Below are 23,621 nucleotides of genomic sequence, written 5' to 3'. Positions count from 1 at the left end.
ACTAGACTTATTAAAAAAACTGCTATTTTAATATAATCTAAAACAACTACTATTGCCATTTTTTTAGTTTTAGTTATTATATTCACCAAAGGCACACAGACAATAAAAAATAAATGCATGTCAAATATTAGTACATCAACATGACCAATTCTAAATCAAACCACGTCTCTTGATTATTATAGCCCGGAGTATTTTAAGCCTAGCCCCCAGTATTTTAGCCCCGATGCCAATTATCCTACTTCAAAAACTAAAAAGTCAAACCCCAGGTAAAATTGACTTAGCCCTTGAACTTTTCAACAGCTAGAAACTTCCCTGTGGTGAAATATTGTAAATTACGGCTTTAAAAGTTAGTATACGTTTCAAAAGTACACATTTATTCAGACAAAGAGTTAGTAATGTGATCATGCCAATGGCATATTAAGTGTAGTAACACAACCCTATGGCAAATTAAACTCGTGGAAACTTTTCCTTTTAACCCACATTCCATTTCCTGTTAGTCTAGTGTATAACAAATAAATAGACAATTAAATAATTTAATAAACAAATAATCAATAGAAGCATCTAAAATGAAAGGGAATACTTGTTGTACTCTGGTATGACCTGTCTGTGGGGTTAGTTTCATACTTGGTTGTGACGTTATTTCCATGAATTATTTTAACACAACCACTTCCTCCTCATCATTGTACAAAGCATGCAGGCTGTGTGCTTGTGAACCATAGCCGACTGCATTGCGCCTTGGGTTTCCAGAATAGCCGAGCTTATTGCAGCAATCCCTGCTGCCCTTCCCCTCTTGAAGCCCCCGGTGTCGCTGCCATGGAGACCAGATGAAGGACTCTGATAAGCGGAGGCTCTGACAATGAACTTAATAAAAACGCAGATGGAGGCCGCTGATCAAAGCAAACCTGCGCTCGAATGTTTCTTCTTTGACATGATGAATACAATAACACTGTCATCTCCTGTGGTGCTCATCGGCACTAGAATTGTTAATAAATGTTGTTTGTTGCTTTTATAACATTCAAAAATCATTTGGCCATTTTTTAAGTCGTTTCGTGTATTTTCTGTGTGCGGTGAATAAGACCATTAATTGCATGAGTGATATATACAAATTATAAAATAAATTCTGCAGTCCCTGTGAGCAGACTGGGAACCCTCTGATATTTAAATAAGGATTTAGGAATGAAGTGGGCTCAGGTATCCAACACCAATTTGCATAGAAAATCTCAACCTCACGGTAGACTAGGGTTCATTACATTTTGTTGGAAAAACTGAGGCAGATATAAAGACCAGGTAGGATTTCTGTCCACATTCGGAGAATCTCCTCATTAACGCAAGACATGCAATAGGTTTTAGTAGTGGCTCCAGAGAAACTGTGAGACACCAGCTGAGTACTTCAGCCCCAATAGTTGGGGGCTACACGTAGCTCAGTCTGTTAGGGCTTTGCAATTCCTCTTGCAGAACAGTGGCCAGGTCGCTACGTGATGCTGGTGGAGGAAAATGTTTCCTGATTTGCTCCTCCAAAGCACCCCAAAGTGGCTCACTAATATTCAGATCTGGTGATTGTGCAGGCCATGGGGAGATGTTCAGCTTCACTTTCATGTTCATCAAACCACTCTTTGTTACCAGTCTTGCTGTGTGTATTAATGCGTTATCGTCCTGATACATGGTACCACCTTTAGGGCACAATGCTTGAACCATTGGGTGTACATGGTCCTCCAGAATGGTTTGGTAGTACTTGGCAGTGACATGCCCATCTGGAACAAGTAGTGGGCCTAATGAATGCCATGATATTGCAGCCCAAACCATGACTGATCCACCCCCTGCTGCACTCTGGGTATGCAACAGTCCTAGTGGTAAACCTCTTTGGGGCTTCTCCACACCATAACTCTCCTGGATGTGGGAAAGCCAGAGAAGGTGGACTCAGGCCATGATTTGCTGGCACCATTGAAACCAGCATTTGTCATTGGCACGAGTGACCAAAGGTTTGGCTATAGCAGCCTGATCATGAATATTGACCCTGTGGAGCTCCTGATGAACAGTTTTGGTGGAAACAGCAAAGTTGAGGTGCGCATTTAATTCCACAGTGAGTTGGGCAGCTGTGGGTTTTTGGATACAATCCTGGTTACTACCTGGACATTCCTTTCAGACAGCTTCCTTTATCATCCACAGTTAATATTGTTGGAGGTGGTCCTTCCTTTGTGGTGGTATGCTGAGATTACCCTGGATACCGTCACTCTCGACAAACCACAAAGACTTGCTGTCCTGGTCACTGATGCGCCATTGAGACACGCACCAACAATTTGTCCTTTTTTGAACTCTGATATATCTTCCATTATGTTGTGTCAATTGCAATATTTTATGTACAGCTGTGCTATTGCTCTGCTTATTCGAGCTTTACGCTCTGCTATAACTGATGGAATGTGCAATCAGTGATGACTAGCCACTGTCACATGCACAGGAAAGGCATGACCCAAATGCAGGCCGTGTAACTGGTGAAGCCCTCACAGGGGACTTTATCAAAGCAAAAACAAAGGAACATGGACACAGATAGATAACAATAACCAAACTGGGGAACTCAGCACTGGGGAGCACTTAAATACTAGACTAATGTAGGGACAAACAAGAGGTAAGACAAATGAGGACCAGGCATGGCTTGTTTAGAGTCATGTCAGGGGGAAGACAGGAGGACCAGCAGACACAGTGAGCAGGGTGTGACACCCACCAGACCAGGCATGAGGTGTGAAACCTCAAATATAGTCAGAGATGTATAGTAACGAAGTAGAACTACTTCACTACTGTACTTAAGTACTAAAAGGCCGTATCTGTACTCTATTGGAGTATTGTTTTTTTCTCCTACTTCCACTTTTACTTCAGTACATATTTTCGATGAGTTTAATACTTTTACTCCGATAGATTTTTTTAAGTGCTGCATCGTTACTCGTTACAATTATAAAAATGTTACGAATCATTCCAAACCCACATTATCACTGCCAGAGCAGTAGATGGCTCTGTCACAGGTTTGAATAAGCTGGCTCATCATTGAGCGAATCTGACGATCAAAGAAGACAGCGGTGCCTGCCTGCATTGAGAGCACTTTACTTTGTTTTTGACATGGAAAACCCAGAAATTCCTAAGCGCTAGATAAGTTAACTAACGTTAGGTACGCGCGGTTCATAACATGCTGCGATGTTCACTTAACTAGCTGGCTATCATAAAGGCTGTCACGCTGAATGGTGTTTTTGATATATATATATATGATGTCTTTTGACTGCTTTCTTTAATAACTACATAACACAATACTTGTACTTTTACTTTCAGTATTTGAGTAGTAAATTTTAAAATAAACTACTTGCAATACTTAAGTACAAAAAATGTTGAATACTTTAGTACTTCCACTTAAGTATGGTGCTTAAAGAGCACTTCGACTTCTACTCAAGTCACTTTTTTGATAGAGCACTTGTACTTTTACTCAAGTCTGGGTCTCTAGTACTTTATACATCTCTGAATATAGTGAAACCTCACAGGCCTTAGTGTTTATACACATTGTATAATATTGTTGCTGGAGGTGTGTGGCTTCATATTGAAAGGGAGTTTCCTCCAGTGTGTAATCATAGAAGGGTGGTGAGTGGCTCAGTGGGGTAAGTCTCTGTGCCTGTGATTGGAAGTTCACTACAACCTTGGCAGAATAGCCACATGTCTGTGGGCCTTTGAGCCAGCCCCTTAATCCTCAGCTCCAGGGGCACCGCACATTGACTGGTCCTCTGGCGTGACCCCCCCCCCCCCCCCCCCCAAAAAAAAAAGCTAGGAAGAGCAAGATGGAGTATGTGAAAAGAAGAATAAAAAATACATTTTCTATCACTATTGGGCCTTCAAGCAAACTCCCTAACCCCAGCTAAACCAGGGATGCTGCTGACTCTGCTCTCTGATCCTCACTTGTACGTCACTAAGGACAGGTGAGTGCTAAAGTACAATTCTCTTGATTGTTATTAGGAGCATAAGGTGAGATCTTCTGCATAGTAGACAAAATTAAATGAGGGGCAAAACTGGATTTATCGGTCGATCTGATCCATACAACACAGAAGCGGACACGATGGACCTCACTCACATAATCTGGGCCTTTGATTTGTATTAAGTATCCATGGCACAAAGGTTAAGAGATGGTCATATAGGTTGAGGAAGCAAGTTCACTTTAGCCGTGTTAATTTAACCCCAGAAGCTCTTGGATGGATGAAAAATATCTTCACAAGTCCTGCACTACGTTCTGTGGCATTTACATGTGTCAAGTTCAGACCTCCTGGATGAGACTCTATTAGGTGTCTGGCAGTGGTGGGAGGGCCACCCCCCCACAGCAGGCTGTGACAGAGTGTCAGCAGTGCCTTAATGAAACAAACAATACTCTTTTGTGTACATATTCCTTAAAGGGAGTGGCTGCACTGACAGGAAAGGTCCAGCAACAGAAAATCCCATCCCTTTAACAGAACAGAAATACAGCGTAGACATTGTTAATGTTGTAAATGACTATTGTAGCTGGAAGCAGCTGATTTTTAATGTAATATCTACATTGGCATACAGAGGCCCATTATCAGCAACCATCAGCCCTGTGTTCTGATGGCATGTTGTGTTTTCTAATCCAGGTCTATCATTTTAAAAGGCAAATTTGATCACTATGTTATGTTAGCACAGCTGAAAACTTTTGTGCTGATTAATGAAGCAATAAAACTGGTATTCTTTAGAGTATCTGGAGCATCAGCAAATTGTGGCTTTGATCAAACACTCAAAACGGCCATAAACAAAGAACTTTCTTCTGAAACTCATCAGTCTATTCCTGTTCTGAGAAATGAAGGCTATTTCATGGGAAATTTCTAAGCGACCCCAAACTTTTTAACTGTTTGTCAGCTGCACAATGTATAAAATCTTGCAGAAACAGGTCTGTAGCTTCAGTTAATGTATACATAAAATGCCAGAATAGGGAAGAAACATGATTTAAGTGGCTGAATGTGGCATGGTTATGACGGGCTGGTATGAGTATTTCAGAAACTGCTGATCTACTGGGATTTTCACGCACCACCATCTTTAGGGTTTACTGAGAATAAGCTGGAACAGAAAAAACATCCAGTGAGCAGCGGTTCTCTGGGTAAAAATGCCTTGATGATGGCAGAGGTTAGAGAAAAATGGCCAGACTGGTTCAAGCTGATAGAATGACAACAGTAACTCAAATAACCATAATAATTACATCCAAGGTATGCAGAAGAGAATCTCTGAATGCACTGCACTTCCAATGGAACATTGGAAAAAACATTTCCCATCTATAGCTTCCAGACAGTTGGGAAAGTTCCATCATTGCTCCAATTCAATAACAATCTCCCACCAATATTTGCAACAGCCCACGAGCCACCAGAGGGCGCCACATAGCTCTTTGTAGGATGGGACAAGTAGAAGAAACTCTGGGTGGGTTTTAGTTTAGGCTGTCACTGGGAGCCCCCTTATGGACTGATGTGAGAATAATTACTCCCAGCTACCTTTGGCAGTCTGCCAGTTACTGTATGAGTTGAATTCAATCAGACTACTGACATTGTGCACATTGTGATATTCATTTGCCTCTGGTGCCGAAAAAAGAAAGGCCAAAAAAGTCAAAGAAGAAAAATTCACCCAGAATACCAGTAAGAAATATTCATTAATGTACTGACTTTCTGTAAAAAAAAAAAAAAAAAACCTTGCTTGATTTGGTGAGCCCTGAGTGATTGATTGTGCAATTAATTGCTGGTCAAACACATGAATACATTAGATAGACAGACAGACAGACTGACTTTATTTATCCAGAAGGAAATTTAGGTGTCCAGTACCTTATACACAGTATACATACACATAGTCGCACAGACCTATGACATTCATGCACACATACATACTGCAACAATACAAAGGAAAATAACAGGAGGCAGTGTGCTGTACAGGCCTAAACACTTAAGTCCATCACACTCCTCCCCTTCCATGTGACGTTGAAGAGCTGTATGGCCCTAGGGACAAAGGACCTTCTGAGCCTGTCTGTTCTGCATGACAGAGACAGGAGCCTATCACTGAACATGCTCCTCTGTTTGGAGGAAGTGGTGTGCAGAGGGTGACGGTCATTGTCCAGTATTGAAAGCAGTCTGCTCAGGGTCCTCCTATCTGCAACTGGTGTCAGTGACTCCAGCTCCATGCCTACCACAGAGCTGCTTTTCTCACCAGCCTGTCCAGTCGTCCAGCATCCCTCTTCCTAGTGCTGCCTCCCCAACATACCACAGCATAGAAAAGGACACTGGCCATGACAGACTGGTAGAACATAAGCAGGAGTTTGCTGCAGACATTGAAGGACCCCAGCCTCCTAAGGAAGTAGAGCCTGCTCTGCCCTTTCTTGTAAAGTGCTTCAGTACCGGCAGACCAGTCCAGTTTATTGTCCAGGTGGATCCCCAGGTACTTGTATGTACTGACAGTCTCCACATTCACCCCGTCGATGGTGACAGGCAGCAATGGAGGGGCAGACCTCCTGAAGTCCACCACCATTTCCTTGGTTTTGGTGATGTTCAGCTGCAGCTGGTTGGTTCTACACCATCCCACAAAGTCCTCCACAAGGCTCCTGTACTCAGCCTCCTGCCCATCCTTGATACAGCCTACAATTGCAGTGTCATCAGAGAACTTCTGCATATGGCACGACTTGAAGTTGTACTTGAAGTCCATGGTGTACAAGGTGAACAGTACAGGAGAAAGAACAGTTCCCTGTGGCGTCCCAGTGCTGCTGACCACAGCCCCAGATGTGATGTCCCCCAGTCTAACAAACTGGGGCCGCTCAGTGAGGTAATCGGTAATCCAGGCACCGGGCTTGGGTCCACTCTCATCTGCAGCAGTTTGTCTCTCAACAGAAGGGGCTGGATGGTGTTGAAAGCGCTGGAGAAATAAAAAAAACATGATTCTCACAGCACTGCCTCCATTGTCCAAGTGAGAGTACAGCCTGTGTAGCAGATAGAGGATGGCATCCTCCACTCGCACATTCTCCTGGTAAGCAAACTGTAGGGGGTCAAGCGCATGGCGAACTGGGGTCTTAGAAGGAGGTGGAGCAGCTGCCGCTCAAGGGTCTTCATTACGTGTGAGGTGAGGGCAACAGGCCTAAAGTCGTTGAGTTCTTTGGGGTGTTGCTTCTTGGGAACCAGGCATGATGTTTTCCATAGTGTGGGTACCCTCCCCAGACACAGACTCAAGTTGAAGATATGTTGGAGTGGCTCCCCCAGTTCCACAGCACAGGCTTTCAGCAATCTTGCACAGATGCCATCTGGCCCAGCAGCTTCCGGTTTCAGCTTCTTCAGCTCTCTCCTTACCTGGTCTACAGTAATAGTGGGGGGGGTGAGGGGACACTTGCAGAGTCTGGTAGCAGTGGTGGTGGGGGAGGGGGAGTTTGCAGTGTAATGTCACCAGTTGGCAAAGGAGGTGTGGGTTTGATGGCTGTTCCATCAGCAGACACTGCCCAGCAGTTCACAGGAATGTCACAGGTTGGAAACGGAGGTGTGAGTTCGATGGCTGAGACATCAGCAGACAATGCCCAGCAATGAGTGACCAGTGGAATGTCCCAGGTTGTTGATGGAGGTGTTGGGTTACTCGCTGTACACCCAGCAGACAATGGTGGGGGATGTGATGGGGTGGTCGCTGCAGCAGTTACAATGGCAAGGCCATTAGCAGTAGTGGCAGTCATCAAAACGGTTATAGAAATGATTTAGCTGATTTGCTCTAGCCACATCACCCTCTGCCCTGGTGCTGTTTTTCCTGCATCCTGTGATTCGCTTCATTCCTTTCCATACCTCCTTCATGTTGTTTTCTTCCACTTTCCTTTTAACCTTCCTCCTGTAAGACTCCTTTGCCTCTTCCAGACACTCTTTGAGCTCCTTCTGCACACGCCTCAGTTCAGCTAAGTCACCATCCTTAAACACCCTCTTCTTCTTATTAAGGAGGTTTTTGACATCACTGGTCACCCAAGGTTAATTATTAGGGAAGCAGCGCACAGACTTGTAGGAACTACAACGTCCATACAGAACTCCGGGTAGTCCGTTGTGCAATGTGTGGTATGGAACCTTCTCTAGATCCTCTCCATTCTGTAGCACACTCCAGTCAGTGGATTCAAAACAGTCTCTCAAGGCTCTGCTTCTGGTGTCCACTTCCTGAAGGTGCGTGTAGCAACTGGTAGCCTCTGTACTTGTGGCTTGTGCCTTGGCTGAAGATGAATGAGGTTGTGGTCCGACTTTCCCAGTGGGGGTAGGGGGGTGGAGCTGTATGCATCCCTTACATTTGCATACATGAGGTCTATTGTCCTATTTTTCCTAGTTGAGCATTCAACAAACTGGTAAAAATGAGTGCGAGCCTGTGGGTGCAGGTGTGTTATGGGGAAGGGAGTAACTGCATCCCACACTGGTGCTTCTCGTTGGTGTGTGTGCAGCCCTATAAAGTGTGTGGGGATTATGTGGTCTGCAGTGCCTCCTTAGAGGGTGTAAGCTTTAATTTAGTGTGTGATGTAATGAAGCCCATTGTCTGGTATTGCTGATTACTTCTGTATTTAACTGCCTGCCTTTGTTTCTTCAGTCAATCATTGTGTGTTATGCTGTTGGTTTCTCTGAGTTCTGCTTCTCATGTTGCCCATATTCCTTTGTATGTTAGCTTATTTTTTTAACCTCTAGTTCTGATCCCTTGTGGTCCCTTTATTTTGTTTTGTTTAATAAACCCCTTTTGTCTCTGAGCTGTAAATGGATCGTCCACCTTTTTCTTGCCTGCACCATGTCCTGTCGTCGTAGCAATGGGTGCGTTCTATTTCAACGGTTTTGACGAAGCTTGACATCAAACATACATATCCAAACATTTATGAATAAATATTAGAGAAATATCAAGTAATTGTCTTCCTAATAAATAGAATGTTGTGTTTTGATATTTCTAGTAAAACTCCAGACAATTTCTGAATTTTTCTATTCCTTTATTTATGGGCTTATAATAAATTTTATGTTTTTCCTCAGAAGGGTAGTACGAGGGTCATTGCAGAAGCAAATATGCCCTTTTTTCTGTCTACTGTGAATTATTATGGGTGTGATTTGGTGGAAAATATTTTAAATATATGCTTCATTGTGCATGAGCTTACTCTGGAATTCTTGAACGCACAAAGTAGCAACTTAAACGACCAGATTGAGTAAATCCTCTGGAATCCAACAATATGTAATTAATGTCTGTGCCTTATCCCTACCCAAAGTCAAGAGCCTGAGATGAATGGGTTTGATATCAACTCATTTAGCATTTGTTGGGTTCTAAGGGTTAATGGACAAAAAAGCACGTGTATCCTATCCTGTCATGTGAGGCACTCAAGCTTGTCCATGGTCCCACAGGCCAGCACACAACGATTAGGCCTACATTTTTTGCAGTACTCTTTTCAAAGTCAGTAAGGTTTTGTTAAAAGTATAAAAGCATTTGTTGTCTAAGTCTTAAAACATTAGTGAAAGGTTTTTATTCATTGGTCACAGGTTGGAGTGACTGACTGACTTTGCGTGTTTTGACACACATGAAAAAGGTTTTGATTATTTTAGTGTCCTTTGCACAGGTGAGTCTGTTATGAGAAATGCCTTAATTGTTCTGAGAACTACATTAAGAGTTCCTGATGATGTTGATGTTCCAGATGTAAGATATGCACAGGGTTTGAAAGCGATCGAGAAACTATTTGTTGCGCAGTAATTGTTTCTACCACAGCACGGAGGTGTGTGTGGATGCGGAGTCATATGGTGATTTCCGCCTGTGCAGAATTGTGACGAACGTCGATCGAGAGTGACGTAAAAGTCACATTAATTCCGATTTAGATGTTCAGACTGAGGTTGCATTGCAAAAAATCAGATCTGATTTATGACCACATACTGAAGTGGCCCAAATCGGAATTGAAAAAATTGGATTCCATGTGACACTGTTCACATTGTCATGAAAAAATCTGATCTGAGTCACATACTGTATGAGCAAAAAATCAGATTTGGGCCACATTTGTCCTGCAGTGTGAACATAGCTAGCTTATGTGGCCATACCAGCAGAAGCGAAAGGACGTGATGTAGGGTTGGTTCACTTTCCAACAAAACTACCTAAAATACTGTGTACATTATAACTGTAAATTATTTTTTTCCCAAGTATGGAGAAAAGATAGTGAAGTAAATTGAGCAAAAATTTAAGAATTGAAATATGTCAAAATACTTCCATACTATATTTTCATGTTGACAACATGACTAAACATTTTGACAATGATATAGAGAATTCACATTTTGGTGGCAATGACTAAATTGCTGGAAAGAATATAGCATTTTGAAACATGAATGTAAGGTTTTTAATGAATTATTGTTGGTTATCCAAATTATGATGCAGTGTACAAAAATCTTTTTGAGAAACGCACAAGCAGAGAACGTCAAGACTGCTTAGAGAAATTATCCAAAGCAGCCGAGAAAAGAACGTGACATGACTCACGCCTTTTGAGTAAAATGCGCACGATTCATTTTTGAAATCGAAACTGAACTCATCCAGACTTCCTGACTGAAGGTTAAATATATGATACAGCCTCTTATATAGATGTGGATATTACTTAAAAATTTAACCAATGTACGAGCTGTGCAGTATGGAACAAGGACAGGAGACGAAAATGCAGTATTAAGAGCAGTAAGTGTTATGAATATCATTAATAACACTTATCTAAATATAAACCTACCGAGCTGAGACAGTTGTAACTAAAATGAGGTGCTTAAATAATAGTCATTGATTCGCTAACTTTTCCAATTTGTACTTGCTTAGTTCCTATGAATTGTTGCAATCAGTGTGCGATATAACGTCGACGTTTGTGAATGGTTTGCGGTGCCCCCTTATATAATTCGCTTTTAATGGCTAGTTTTTACAGAGCAAGTGAAATTTCAGGATACCGAGTACTCGCTGGGTATTTTATTGGTTGTTTTCGATTAGAGTGACAGCTCGTAAATCTGCGATACATGAGAGCTGATTTTTTTTTTACAGAAATCTCGCAGCTATGGCTCACCATTCTGATGAAGAGGTACGGCATGAAGAATTATTTTCATCCTAAGGTTTCTGAAAAAAGCATACAAGCGTCCTCTTTTTTTTTATTATTTTTTATTATTTTTTTTTTAAAACCATAGCCTAAATGCTAATGGGAGTATTGTAATAGAGTAACCTAAGTGACAGTATATATATTATTATATTGGCAATATGTGACATTTTGTCCTGTGTTGTTTATGTGCTGTTGAGCATATTTAAATGTGCTATATTAATTGTGTCTCAAACTATTTCTATTGGTGCTTATCTTGGATAGATCTGTCTTGTACAAAGAAATTTCAAATATCAGTGGGACTAACCTGGTTAAATAAATTTAGGTTTAATAATAATTCAGAAAAAACACACGAGTGCCTCTCATAGTAGTGAAAAATACAGAGTAAATGTGTCTTTCAAACAAATTTGAAAACTATCAGAAAAACTGACTCCTGTTAATGAAAAGGTCAGCACTTGTTGAGTCTCCATGTTTGGGTTTGTGAGATTTCATGAACTCAACTTTGACCTTTAGATCCAGCTCACGCCTGCCATCCTCCTGCTGGATTATCTGAAGAATCTCGACGATGGAGAGCTGAAGGAGTTTAAATGGCACTTGAGTCATATTAAGTATAATAAGTCAAAGTCCATTCCTGAAGGTCAGGTGAAGGATTTGAAGGAAAGAACGGATGTCGTTGATCTAATGATAAACTTCTACTGTGAAGACGGTGCTCCCAAAGTCATGCATGAAATCCTGAGGAGGATGAATCAGAATGACCTTGCGCTGAAACTGAATAAAGACCTGCAGAAGAGTAACCTTTCATATTTTTCTTCTAAAACTTAACCTCTTTAAGATCTTGAAGAAGAATAATATATTAAATAGCATTATAAGGAAAGTAATGAACATTTTCTTAGATACTGATATGGAAAATAGAAAGGATTTTGAAATTCCCCCTTGTCTTAGGTAACCAAGCCGGAGGAGAGCTGTACAGAGTCATTGGACTATGGTATGTTCCACTATCCGACATGAAAAATGCTGCATAATTTCTGTTCCATACTTATTCATAGGTGGTAACTGGGGGAGAAACCCCAGAATCCAGATATTTATCCTTCAATTAGTCTGTTAATTTCATGAAAGACAAATCTTCCTGCATAACAGTCTTTGGGGAAGTCAATGAAGTCTCATTATAACCTGCAGTCCCACCTGTTGTACTTCCACAGTGCCCAGATGGACCAGCTTGAATCGGGCGCCAAGAACATCGGTATGTATGTCCGTATTTATACAATGTCTAAATACATTTTGTTGAATCATATAATAATTTTGCCCAATTTCCTGTTATTTCAGATGAGAGGTACAGAGATGTCCAAAGAGAACTTAAAAACAAACTCAAGGAAAAATATCAATGTATATCTGAGGGAATTGCAAAACCAGGGAAGAGCACCTTCCTCATTGATATCTACACGGAGCTGTACATCACGGAAGCCGGCAGCGGAGGGGTGAATAATGAACACGAGATCCGGCAGATCGAGACAGCGTGCTGGAGAAACAGCAGCCCAGAACATGCCATCAAATGCAGTGACATCTTCAAACCTCTCCCTGGCCAAAACAAACACATCAGAACTGTTTTGACCAAAGGTATCGCAGGCATTGGAAAAACGGTGTCCGTGAAAAAGTTTGTTCTCGACTGGGCAGAAGGCAGAGAAAACCAAGATATCGAGTTCATATTTACTTTTCCTTTCCGTGACTTAAATAGGTTGAAAGAGAAGCAGTATAGCCTCATTGAGCTCATTTATAAGTTCTTTTCAGAAATAAAAGAAATAGAAAACATTAAATGGAACAAGACTGTGTTTATCTTTGATGGCCTGGATGAATGCCGTCTTCCCCTTAAGTTCAATGACAACGAGATCTGGAATGACGAAACTAAGCCGACTACAGTGGATATGCTGTTGACCAATCTCATCGCAGGAAATCTCCTTTCCTCCGCTCTCATCTGGATTACCTCTCGGCCGGCAGCAGCCAATCAGATCCCTAATGAGTGCATCCAACAGCTGACGGAGGTACGGGGGTTTAATGATACGCAGAAGGAACAATACTTCATCAAGAGGTTCAGCGACCAGACCATGAGCAACAAAATATTTGCGTACATCAAGTCATCAAGGACCCTGTTCATCATGTGCCACATACCGATCTTCTGCTGGATTTCAGCAACTGTCCTTGAGCAACTATTAGGTAATGACGTCAGCAAAGAAATACCCCAATCTCTGACCCAAATGTACAGTCACTTCCTTATAGTTCAAATAATTAAAAACCGTAAATATCAAGGGAACTGTGTCACAAATTCAAAAATATTGTCGATGGAAGAAAGAGAAATTATTCTAAAACTTGGTAAGCTTTCCTTCCATGCTCTGGAAAAGGGGAACCTGATATTTTACAAAGAGGATCTGGAATCTTGTGGCATCGAAGCCAGTGAAGCAACTATGTATTCTCATCTGTGCACAGAAATCATTATAGAGGAGTGGGGGATGTATCAAGAAAAAGAGTACCGCTTTGTACACCTGAGCCTTCAGGAGTATCTTGCTGCTCTGTATGCATTTTATTTATGCACACAAGAGAAAATAAATGTCCTGGGTCCAGACTCTGGAGCAGAAGAACAAGAAACATTGTCTGCTTTACATAAAAGTGCCATAGACAAAGCCTTGCAGAGTCGAAATGGGCATTTGGACCTTTTTCTTCGATTCATTCTAGGCCTCTCACTAGAATGCAATAAGACTTTCCTTCAAGGTTCGCTGATGTCAAAAAGAAATGCAAACTGGACTGCTGAAGATACAGTCAAATACATCAAGAAGATGATCAAGGAGGAATTTTCTCCAGATAGGATTATCAATCTCTTCCACTGTCTGTATGAAATAAATGACCATTCTCTAGTGAAGGAAATCCATACTTACTTGAAAACAAGAAAGCCTTCCAAGCTGAAAGCATACCAATGCTCAGCCCTCGCCTTTGTGTTGCTAATGTCAGAGGAGATGCTGGATGACTTTGACTTGAAGACTTACAATGCTTCAGACTTGGGTCTTGAGAGGCTACTATCAGTCATGAGGAATTGTAGGAGCGCTGTGTGAGTAATGTTTTATCTGTAGTAAATATGAGGAGCTAGTTTGAGCATTTATCTAATAATTATTTTGATGACAGTTTTTGGAAATCCTGTAGAATAGATTGGGCTTCATTATATTTGCAAGAAACAAGTGTAAATTGATTTTTTTTTTAAAAAGCTTAATTTTACCAATAAAAATGAAATACTCCTTACCAGTACAGTATCACAAATCATCATATCATTAAGTTTTTGCAGTTTTGGTGTTCTGTTTCAGTTACTGGTTAGCTAATAGCTACCTAACTGTGGTGCAGACTGATCAAGATGGACACCTCCTTTAAACACATCATGTGACTTGACTGTGTCTGCCATGGAAGTCCTATTGAACAGGAACATCCCTGTGTAAGTGTATAGCTTACACTCTACTTCTCTCATCAATGGGCAGGCTTGACAGTTGTGGTCTTAGGGACTCATCATATGAAACGGTGGCATCAGCTCTCCAGGTAACTAACCATCTGAGAGAGCTCAACCTGAGCTACAATGTCCTGGGAGATTCAGGACTGAGGCATCTGGATCCTGGACTGAGGAGTCCAAACTGCAGATTACAGAAACTTTTGTGAGTACTTCTGACCGCAACATTGCTATGGATTGATCCAAAGGACTATACAAATTTGCAAGGCGTTTTGCTTTCCTTTCACCAGGCTGTCGGGCTGTCATTTCACTGGGGCGGGCTGTGAGGTCCTGGCCTCTGCTCTGGGCTCAAACCCCTCATGCCTGAGAGAGCTGGATCTGAGCTACAATGACGTAGGAGACCGTGGTGTGCTAGTGCTTTGTGCTGAATTGAGCAGTTTGAGTTGTAAACTTGAGAACTTGAAGTGAGTACAAACAGTGGATGATTTTTTTCCCAAATACTTCCTTTCCCTTTCACATGTAAAGGTCCTCATGCACTTTGTCACGTGGATCTGGGTGGGTGCATGGTACTCCTGGCTAACAGTCGGGGCTCCTCTCTCAACAGGTTGGGGAACTGCTGCCTCACAGAGCTGTGCTGTGGAGATCTGGCCTTATTGCTACGCTCAGCCAGCTCTGAGCTGAGGGAGCTGGAACTGAGAGACAATGATCTCAAAGACTCGGGAGTGAAATTACTTTGTGATGGACTTGAAGATGCCAACTGCAAACTACAGCGACTCAGGTGAGTAGTGTTTACGTTGATGCTTAACTATACCTCATGGCATTCCTTTACGAATAGCAGTAATATCGTACATTGTAATTTACTATATAGGCATAAATATTCAGAGAAACAGGGAACATTTAAAATAAGAGGAAAAATAAGAAGGCACTGGGTTATAAAACATGATTGGAGCTGTAATATAGTTTACTAATAGCTTTCGACAGAAAGAAGCTTGATTGGGCAGGATGACCATTGAAAATTCAGATGCTGCACCGAAGCAGTCATTCTTGGCAATAAACTCTGAGTTGTTTTTAAGTTTAGTGTGTGCAATTTTCAAAATCGTCATAAACTCTTCCGTTCCGGTCTGTGTTGTTTTAATCATGTTTCTTTTCTGCAGCCTCTCAGGCTGTCGGGTCACAGAGGAAGGCTGCGGTTTCCTGAATCGAGCTCTTCGTTCAAACCCCACACACATGAGAGAGCTGGATCTGAGCTACAATCACCCTGGGGACTCTGGACTGACACTCATCTCTGCTTTGCAAGAGGATCCCAGCTGTGGGCTAAAGAAGCTCTTGTGAGTGTTTCTGATTGGTTCCTTGCTCTGCGCATGTCATCAGGGGTATGGGTTGATTTATCCTTTTCTGTTAATGCGGATGTGTAGAGTCTCGGTACTGAGAATCACATATCGGCACTGTAATTCATCATCATCTTGTCCTTCTGATTTCGTCTTTTGAAGTGTTGACCATTGTGAAGAGAGCAGAGACAGGCCAAGACTGCAAAAATGTAAGTTTTTTTTTTCCATTTACATACACTGCATTCCCACACGATCAGACCCATTTCTCTATAGTGTATATTCCTGTACACACCTTCACATTGTTTCCTGGTTATTTGCACTGCACAGTGTGTTTCCCCTATGTGGTGTGGTACATGCCACAGTCTCAGTCAGTGCCATGTCATACCAGGCAAAGACACCTGTATCACTTTCGTAACCGGTGTTCATTTCCTGACCCACAGATTTCTGCAGCATAAGTCTGGATCCCCTAACTGCTCATAGACGCCTGTCCCTGTCTGACAAAGACCAAAAGGTGACATTTGCCAGAGGGGTAGAGGAGCTGTACCCTGACCACCCAGAAAGGTTTGACCGCGAAATGCAAGTGCTGTCCTGTGAGGCCTTCTCTGACCGGTCTTACTGGGAGGTCAGGATCAGCGGGGTGGTCGATGTTGGGGTGGCATACCGAGGAATCCCACGGAAATATATATCTGATGATTTCTCTGCACTTGGGATGAGTGACAAGTCTTGGTGTCTGCATTGCCTGGGTACGGTTCTGATGGCTTGTCACAACGGGAAGGTGACCAGCATGCAGGCGCCGGGCTCCATGTTACAGACGCTGGGCATCTACCTGGACCACCAGGCTGGCACCTTGTCCTTGTACAGCGTGTCCTCGGACACCATAACCCACATACACTCATTCCGTGCTGAATTCACTGAGCCGCTCCATGCGGGGATCCGCCTGTTCCCTTTTCCCTCCACCTTTGCATCTTTGCAACCTCTGTGATGGCCCAGTAAGGTCTGCATTGTACTGTGTAGGCATGGCAATATAAGACATCATACCTCAAATCACAAACCTTGCTGCTGACAATAGAGATGCACATATGCATCCAACCACCCATCCATTTCCCAGTGGCCTTTGTAGTTTTGGGTTGTGCTGATCCTGGAGCCCATCCCTGCCATACCTGCTTTTGAATGTAGAATGCAGCTGCTCGACTTGTTTTCAACCTTCCCAAGTTCACCCACACCACTCCTTTGCTGCGCTCCCTACACTGGCTTCCTGTGGCTGCCCGCATCAGATTCAAAACACTGATGCTCGCATACAAAGCCAAAAATGATCTGGCTCCATCCTACCTAAAAGACCTCATCACACCCCGCACTGCACCACGATCTCTCCAATCCTCCAGCACTGCTCGACTGGTCCCACCACCCCTCGAGGCACAAGGAAGACACTCCCGGCTCTTCTCTGCTCTGGCACCAAGTTGGTGGAATGAACTCCCCCTAGACGTCCGAACAGCTGAGTCACTGAATGTCTTCAAAAGACGACTTAAAACACACCTTTTCCAGAAATACCTGAATTAACACTTCTGGCATTATACTCTGTTTCTGGCATTATGCACTTTCCCAACAGAGTATTAGATGGATGGTATTCATAGCCTTGGTTTTATTGAGCTACTGTAGTATCGGGAAAAAATCATTGTAGAGTCTTAAAGCACTTATGTAAGTCGCTCTGGCTAAGGGCGTCTGCCAAATGCTGTAAATGTAAATGCTGTAAATGTAATGTAAAATGTAATGAATGTAAAGTTGCATAACTTTACATATAGGGGTGGGTGATATGGCAAAACTTCATATTTTGATTTCTTTATGACAGGATCACGATCCACTATCTTACCATGATTTTGTTTCTTGTTGTTTTATGAGACAATTTTGCAAGTCACTAAACAGTGCAAGCAAACTAATTTCCCTTTTTAACAAAAAATATTGCCCTATGTGGTAACAAAGCCTAAGAGAAAAAAAAAACAGCATACTTTTTCAGGTGTTTTCCTTTGAGGTTGTTAAAAAGGTTCATCATGTTGCCATCCAACATAAGAACCTTATCTTTGCAAATTTAGCATACAAGTATAGTTTGCTCCAAAAGGAGATAGTGCTTTGGATTTTTTACTAACTACTGTTTGTTATTACAGGTTTATTGGTGTCGAAAATGATTTGGCTGACAAAACAGTTTTGTGTATGAGTCATAGTACTGTAACTGATGGAGTGTGCACAGTAACACGATACTTACAATGTCTCTGTAAAAGCAGATTGTGGAGACATGCAATCACACACCCCTACTTACACATCAGCCCCCTAAAGACTCCCCTGTGGAGTTTGTGTATTACCTCCAGCAGTCCAAAAATATGTGCTTTAGTGTGCCAATAGCACATAATTATATGTGTGCGTGTTTTTCTTGGGATGCACTGGGATCTTGTCCATGGTATCTTCTTGTCTTGCACCCTGTGCTTCCTGGGAAAGGCTTGAGGTTCACCGTGACCTTGTAACTAGCTATAGAAAATGGACGAATGAATTAATTGGAAGACTCAGTGCATGATTAATAACATCTGTAATACAGTGTAGCGTTTTGCAATGTTGCATGCTATCTTCCTTTATTGAACCACCAGGTGGCGCTAGTTGGCCTTAATGTGCACCTCTTTCCTCTCTGAAAGGCAGAGGGAGCTTGAGCCACCACCTCGCCTGCAGTTCTGGAAGTTCAGTAGCTCCAACCTGTCATCCGGTGCTGTGAGGGCCCAACCAAAAGGGGGACTTAGCTGGGATGACTGCCATGGGCCTCCAGTCCCTAGGACGAGGGGTCAGGTGACCCACAACATTAGTCATGTCAAAGACACCAGTTTCGGCATTGCAAGGCTCTACATTACAGCATATAAAGTTCACTGGCAAGAGAAAGCACTCACATGCAAATGTAACTTCTTCAGATCTCAAAATGCAGTGCGATAGCAGACAAAAAAGTCACACCGTCGTATAACAGAAAAACAGCAAAATAGCAATATAAAAAGCATGTACTGTGGGAACCAAAAACACAACAATGCCATATCACTGCAATTTGTGGAATATATTGTTTGATCATTTTGAAATCTTGGTTAACGGTTTTGCATGTGATGACTAACACGACGATCACATACATTTTGACTAACAAGATTAAAGCAACTGAAACTTGCATTTAAAATTAGTAGTAACATCAAGTGTGGTTGTGCCACCTGCCTTTGTCAAGCTCATTTCACATTAAACTCTATTCAAGTACGACCCCTATGGTGGGCCTGCGGGGGGCTCACTGCTTGTTACGAGTCTCCAAAAAGTGAAAAAGTAAAAAAGCAAATTAAAAGCCAAATTTTGCAAATATACAAAATTGTACTCTTTGTCAGACATTCCTCTTATGACAATTAAAATATTAAAATAAAAACATTTATAAAATTCCAAGAAGGCCACCAGTCAAAATGTGCATGCATAAAATTGACATTTTCTAGCATAAATTACAAAGCACTCTCTGGCCATGTATGATTACATAAGTGTCCATACCGACTTCAATAATGATACCCGTCAGAGTCCTTTTCTGAAAAAACAAGCGGAACTGGAGAAACATATATCACATGCCCTGCATACATGCACTCTCTATTAGGGGAAGTAGCTCATGAGCCTAAATGCCGCTGGTCAGTTTCGCTATGGTCACTGGCTGGAGACTCATGCACTTGTCGATAACGCCTTTAGGAAGTTAATATGTGTCTTCTCACAATTATGTTATCAATTAAAAAAATTATAATTTCTTTATCAAATTATACTTCCTTTCATCCACTCTTGAAGTTGTCCATGTGTTTCCAGACATTCGCTACAGTGGAATATTCTACGTTTTGCCCTATATCTCCTGTCCCGTAAGTCCCGAACTCAAGGTTCTTTTTTCGCCAGTTACAGTGGGCCATGTCCTACCAACCTTCCAATGCAATATTATGCTCTGCCCAGAATTTTTACAAGCTAATTTGTATCATTCCCAAAACTTACTTTTGCAAGCTAGTCCTTCATCTTCCAACCAAATCTGACCAAATTTGGTGTCAGACCAATCAGACCCATGAGCTGATAAATAATTGTCAAAAATACTTTGACGCTTGTCTACTGCACAGCTACTAGCTTGAATCTTAATCATGGCTGTTATAATCAGACAGCTATAACCTGCTGATGCCTTGTCTTTCCTTAATCAAATTTGAAATCCTATATCCCAGGATGATCCACGTCTCTACAGACCCTCAGCTCACCCTGGCAAGGGCACCCCAGTCTGCCAGATGGGGGCGCTACAGCAACAACATTGCATGCTGCATATTTCTCCTGACCTGTGAAGCTTACACTTGAATTTTAAGTTGAAATTACTTAAATACCTATTTAAATAGTCTTCTTCCTTTAGTCATTTGTTTGGACATTGTACCATGTGACATTTTTGGACTTTGAGATACAAAAATATAGAAACTGTATGTTATTTAAATGCATTTAAAATATATTCACATTATAGAGGTTTCATACAAAAATGTTAGCCATTCTATGTATTTATTAAAGATTAAAAAAAATAATAATACAGTTTTTCTCGATTGCTGTGGAACATTTCTCAAATGACAACTAACATTTGCAAAACAGCGACTGTGATCCCCAAACCAAAATGTCACTTCTGCAGAGCAGAACATCAATTCTCATTGTTTCACACAAATTTCCAAATGTTTTAGTAGGCCTACATGAATGCAATTGTTCTTGTACAATTGTCATCATTTAGCACAATTTTCAGTTGCTTTAGTCTTGTTGGGCAAAATGGATTATATGATTTCTCATTTAATTATACACGCAAACCTATATATGTTAGTGACCATTGTGTCCCTAGATTACTAATCAGGGACTTGAGCCTGCTCTGGGCAGAGTTCAGTTAGAGGCAACATTGTTTAAGCAGAGCAGTGAGCAGGCATCACTGCTTGGTCATTATTGTGGCTTACACATGGGGGGCTAATCAAAGTCTTCAAGTTTTCACTGCCGTAATTTAAGCCGTATTGGCATGTTTCCATGCTTTTCATGGTCAATGACCTGCTCCTGATAGCTGTCCAATAATAGTCACCATGCTTTTCTGCACCTTCGCTCACAATTTCTGTTTTAGACACAAAGCAATCAAGTTGGATGTGGCTGAGCTATAATTCTTTTTCCAATTATGGCTGGGGTCTCTTCCTCCCATAAAGGGAAAGCAAAAGCTGGGTTTGCAGTTGTTTTTTTTTAATTCACAAGGTGATGCAGTGGTTAAGTCAGGCCACTGTTCTCATGTACATTATCCACTGAGTCCAGCGTTGATGGCAGCCAAACTTTGCAGACTAGCGTGACCGAGGGCTGTCTGGCTTGACCTTTGCTTTGTGAGGGTAACTCACTCTCTAAAGCAGGGGTGGCCAATCTTATCCGGAAAGGGCCAGTGTGTATGCAGGTCTTTGGGATAACCTGTAGGTCAGTTGTTCAAACCCAGGTGTGAGGACTCTTCAGCCAATCAGTCCTCTAATTAGTAATCTAATTAGGGAGTTGCAGCGAAAACCTGCATACACACCGGCCCTTTGCAGATAAGATTGGCCACCCCTGATCTAAAGGGCATGTGACTTGGCTAAGCGGCCTCACTGATCTCCCATGGATACTGTGTGTTGTCTGGTCTGGTTTTTTGCTTTCAATTAGCTGTGAAAGTATGTTGTGGTTTGTTTTAACTCTGCAATGAATTCCTGTGTATGCGACCAACAGTACAGGTGCATCATGTTGTGAACGGTCCTTGCAAACGCCACTCATAATGCACTCCTCACAGACTTGCCCATAGGGGGTTCTGATAGGTCCTCATCATATTTAGATGAATTTGAAAGGCAGGGGGTGACATGGTGGTGCAGTGGTTAACGCTGTTGGCTCCATGCATGTGGAGTTTGCATGTTCTCCATATGGGGTTTCCTCCAGATTACCGGCTGGCTGAGTGAGATGTTGGGAAAATCCGGTTCCATGATGAAACATCATGTGGATAGGAACGCTGGATCATGTGTCCTCCCGAGGAGTGTGCGAAAGACTTCTCTCATGCCAGTCCTTACACGTGTTCCGTGTGCTCGTATCCACATGAATATCTGGTCCACAGAATCAGATTAGTTCTGCACGATTTTAAATTAATGCTTTATTTTGTGCTGTAAAGGTTTATTGGCTGAGGTAATAATACAGTATCTCTGCAGTGCATGGTAATGAAATATGAATCACATTATGTACCAGTGAGCAATGCTGCACTGGAATAGCAATGATGGGATACAGAAGTTTCTGGAATCGTTTTTCATGCTGACACGGTTGACAGAGTGGCCTGTAATGTTGTTATTTATTAGTAGATCTTCCTGTATGTCCTCTCCCCCCAAATGGGGCTTGTTTTCCGAATGGGGCGTCAACAGGAACTCAGAGCCCCCCCTACCATCGATTCTCCTGTCTGAGGCCTCATGTGCCGCTGGGCCCCCAGACACTTCTGGAGGATCGGTAAACATGCGGCCGTGCGTTCATTCTTAACGGGGGCCATTAAAAACTGCCGGTTGGACAATTAAAGCTTCCAATTCCATTCCAGCTGTAACGGAATTCATTTTCTTCCAATTTTCCTCCAACGTGGAATGCCGAATTAATCCATGGGCGCTGTCACTCTCCTGCCTCAAGTCACAGGATGACTCGCACTAGCCCAACAGGAGAGGGCGCTAGGGATCAATTAGGGTGAGAGGAACTCATTTATAAGAATGTGAGCTGACTAGGCAGAGACAGGTAAGGTGGCAGGATGGGAATCAGACCCTCTTCCCTGCCTGTGTACCACCACAGAGCCTCAGACGCTGCTTTTCACTGCTTGGTCTCCAATGACTGATGAAAAGGCCTCCATGGTCTGTTGCTGCATACAGTACTAATCGAAGGTTAGCACTGTAGCTACAGCAGTTTGCCTGTTAAGCCCTTTGTGCCCTTTGTGATTTATCTCATCTTGTTTTCTATGGAAGATTATAAGCACAAAAATTCAAATGGCAATTCATTTTGCAATTGGCAATTCAATATTCAATCAAAGCATGCATTTGTCATTTCAATATTTAGTCTGAGCATGTAATTTGAAAATACATTTTGCAATCGGCAATTCAATGTGCAAAGTGCTTATGCAATTTTTAATTCATTTCAAAATATTTTTAATGATAAATAGAATAACAATTCACTGAATTGCATTTCGTATTGCCATGGGCTTTTTGCCTCTTTATTCAAATGGAAATTCATTTTGCAATTGGCAATTCAATATTCAATCAGAGCATGCATTTGTCATTTCAAAATATCTAATCTGAACATGTAATTTTTAAATACATTTTACAATCGGCAATTCAATGTGCAAAGTGCTTATGCAATCCTTAATTCATTTCAAAATATTTTGAATAATAAATAGAACTAGGACTTTAAGGAAAAAGTATGATTTGCAAATTAGCAAAAAATCTAAGTAGGCGGAGCTTCATAGTCCAATTGGCAAGTTGGTAGGGCAAGGCTGTTTGTATCAGCAGGAAAAAGAATTTCGATTGTAGGACTAATAGATTTCGACCGAAACGTGCCGGGGGGCGCCCCATCTGTCTGATAGACTTGGGTCAACTTGCAATTCCCAACTGTCAGACCGCTCATCAAGGTGGACCTTCATTAACGACGTCATCTCCTTGTTTAGGGCCTCACCAGCATT

The 23,621-nt window shown here is 42.0% G+C and overlaps 1 protein-coding gene across 1 annotated transcript; it reads left to right on the top strand.

Annotated features, from left to right (window-relative positions):
• The first annotated feature begins 10,545 nt into the window (after positions 1-10,545).
• On the top strand, positions 10,546-18,493 carry LOC111847500 (NACHT, LRR and PYD domains-containing protein 3-like). Its single transcript, XM_072704139.1, has 12 exons — positions 10,546-10,686; positions 11,035-11,071; positions 11,597-11,878; positions 12,031-12,068; positions 12,283-12,323; positions 12,407-14,177; positions 14,596-14,766; positions 14,852-15,025; positions 15,166-15,339; positions 15,716-15,889; positions 16,052-16,098; positions 16,330-18,493. The coding sequence occupies exons 2-12, from the start codon at positions 11,048-11,050 to the stop codon at positions 16,869-16,871; spliced, it is 3,438 nt and encodes a 1,145-aa protein (XP_072560240.1). The 5' UTR covers positions 10,546-10,686; positions 11,035-11,047; the 3' UTR covers positions 16,872-18,493.
• The last annotated feature ends 5,128 nt before the right edge of the window (positions 18,494-23,621 follow it).

Source organism: Paramormyrops kingsleyae, chromosome 21 (genome assembly GCF_048594095.1).
Source record: "Paramormyrops kingsleyae isolate MSU_618 chromosome 21, PKINGS_0.4, whole genome shotgun sequence".
In the NCBI taxonomy this organism is placed as follows: domain Eukaryota; kingdom Metazoa; phylum Chordata; class Actinopteri; order Osteoglossiformes; family Mormyridae; genus Paramormyrops; species Paramormyrops kingsleyae.
This window is presented reverse-complemented; position numbering and strand designations above follow the sequence as displayed.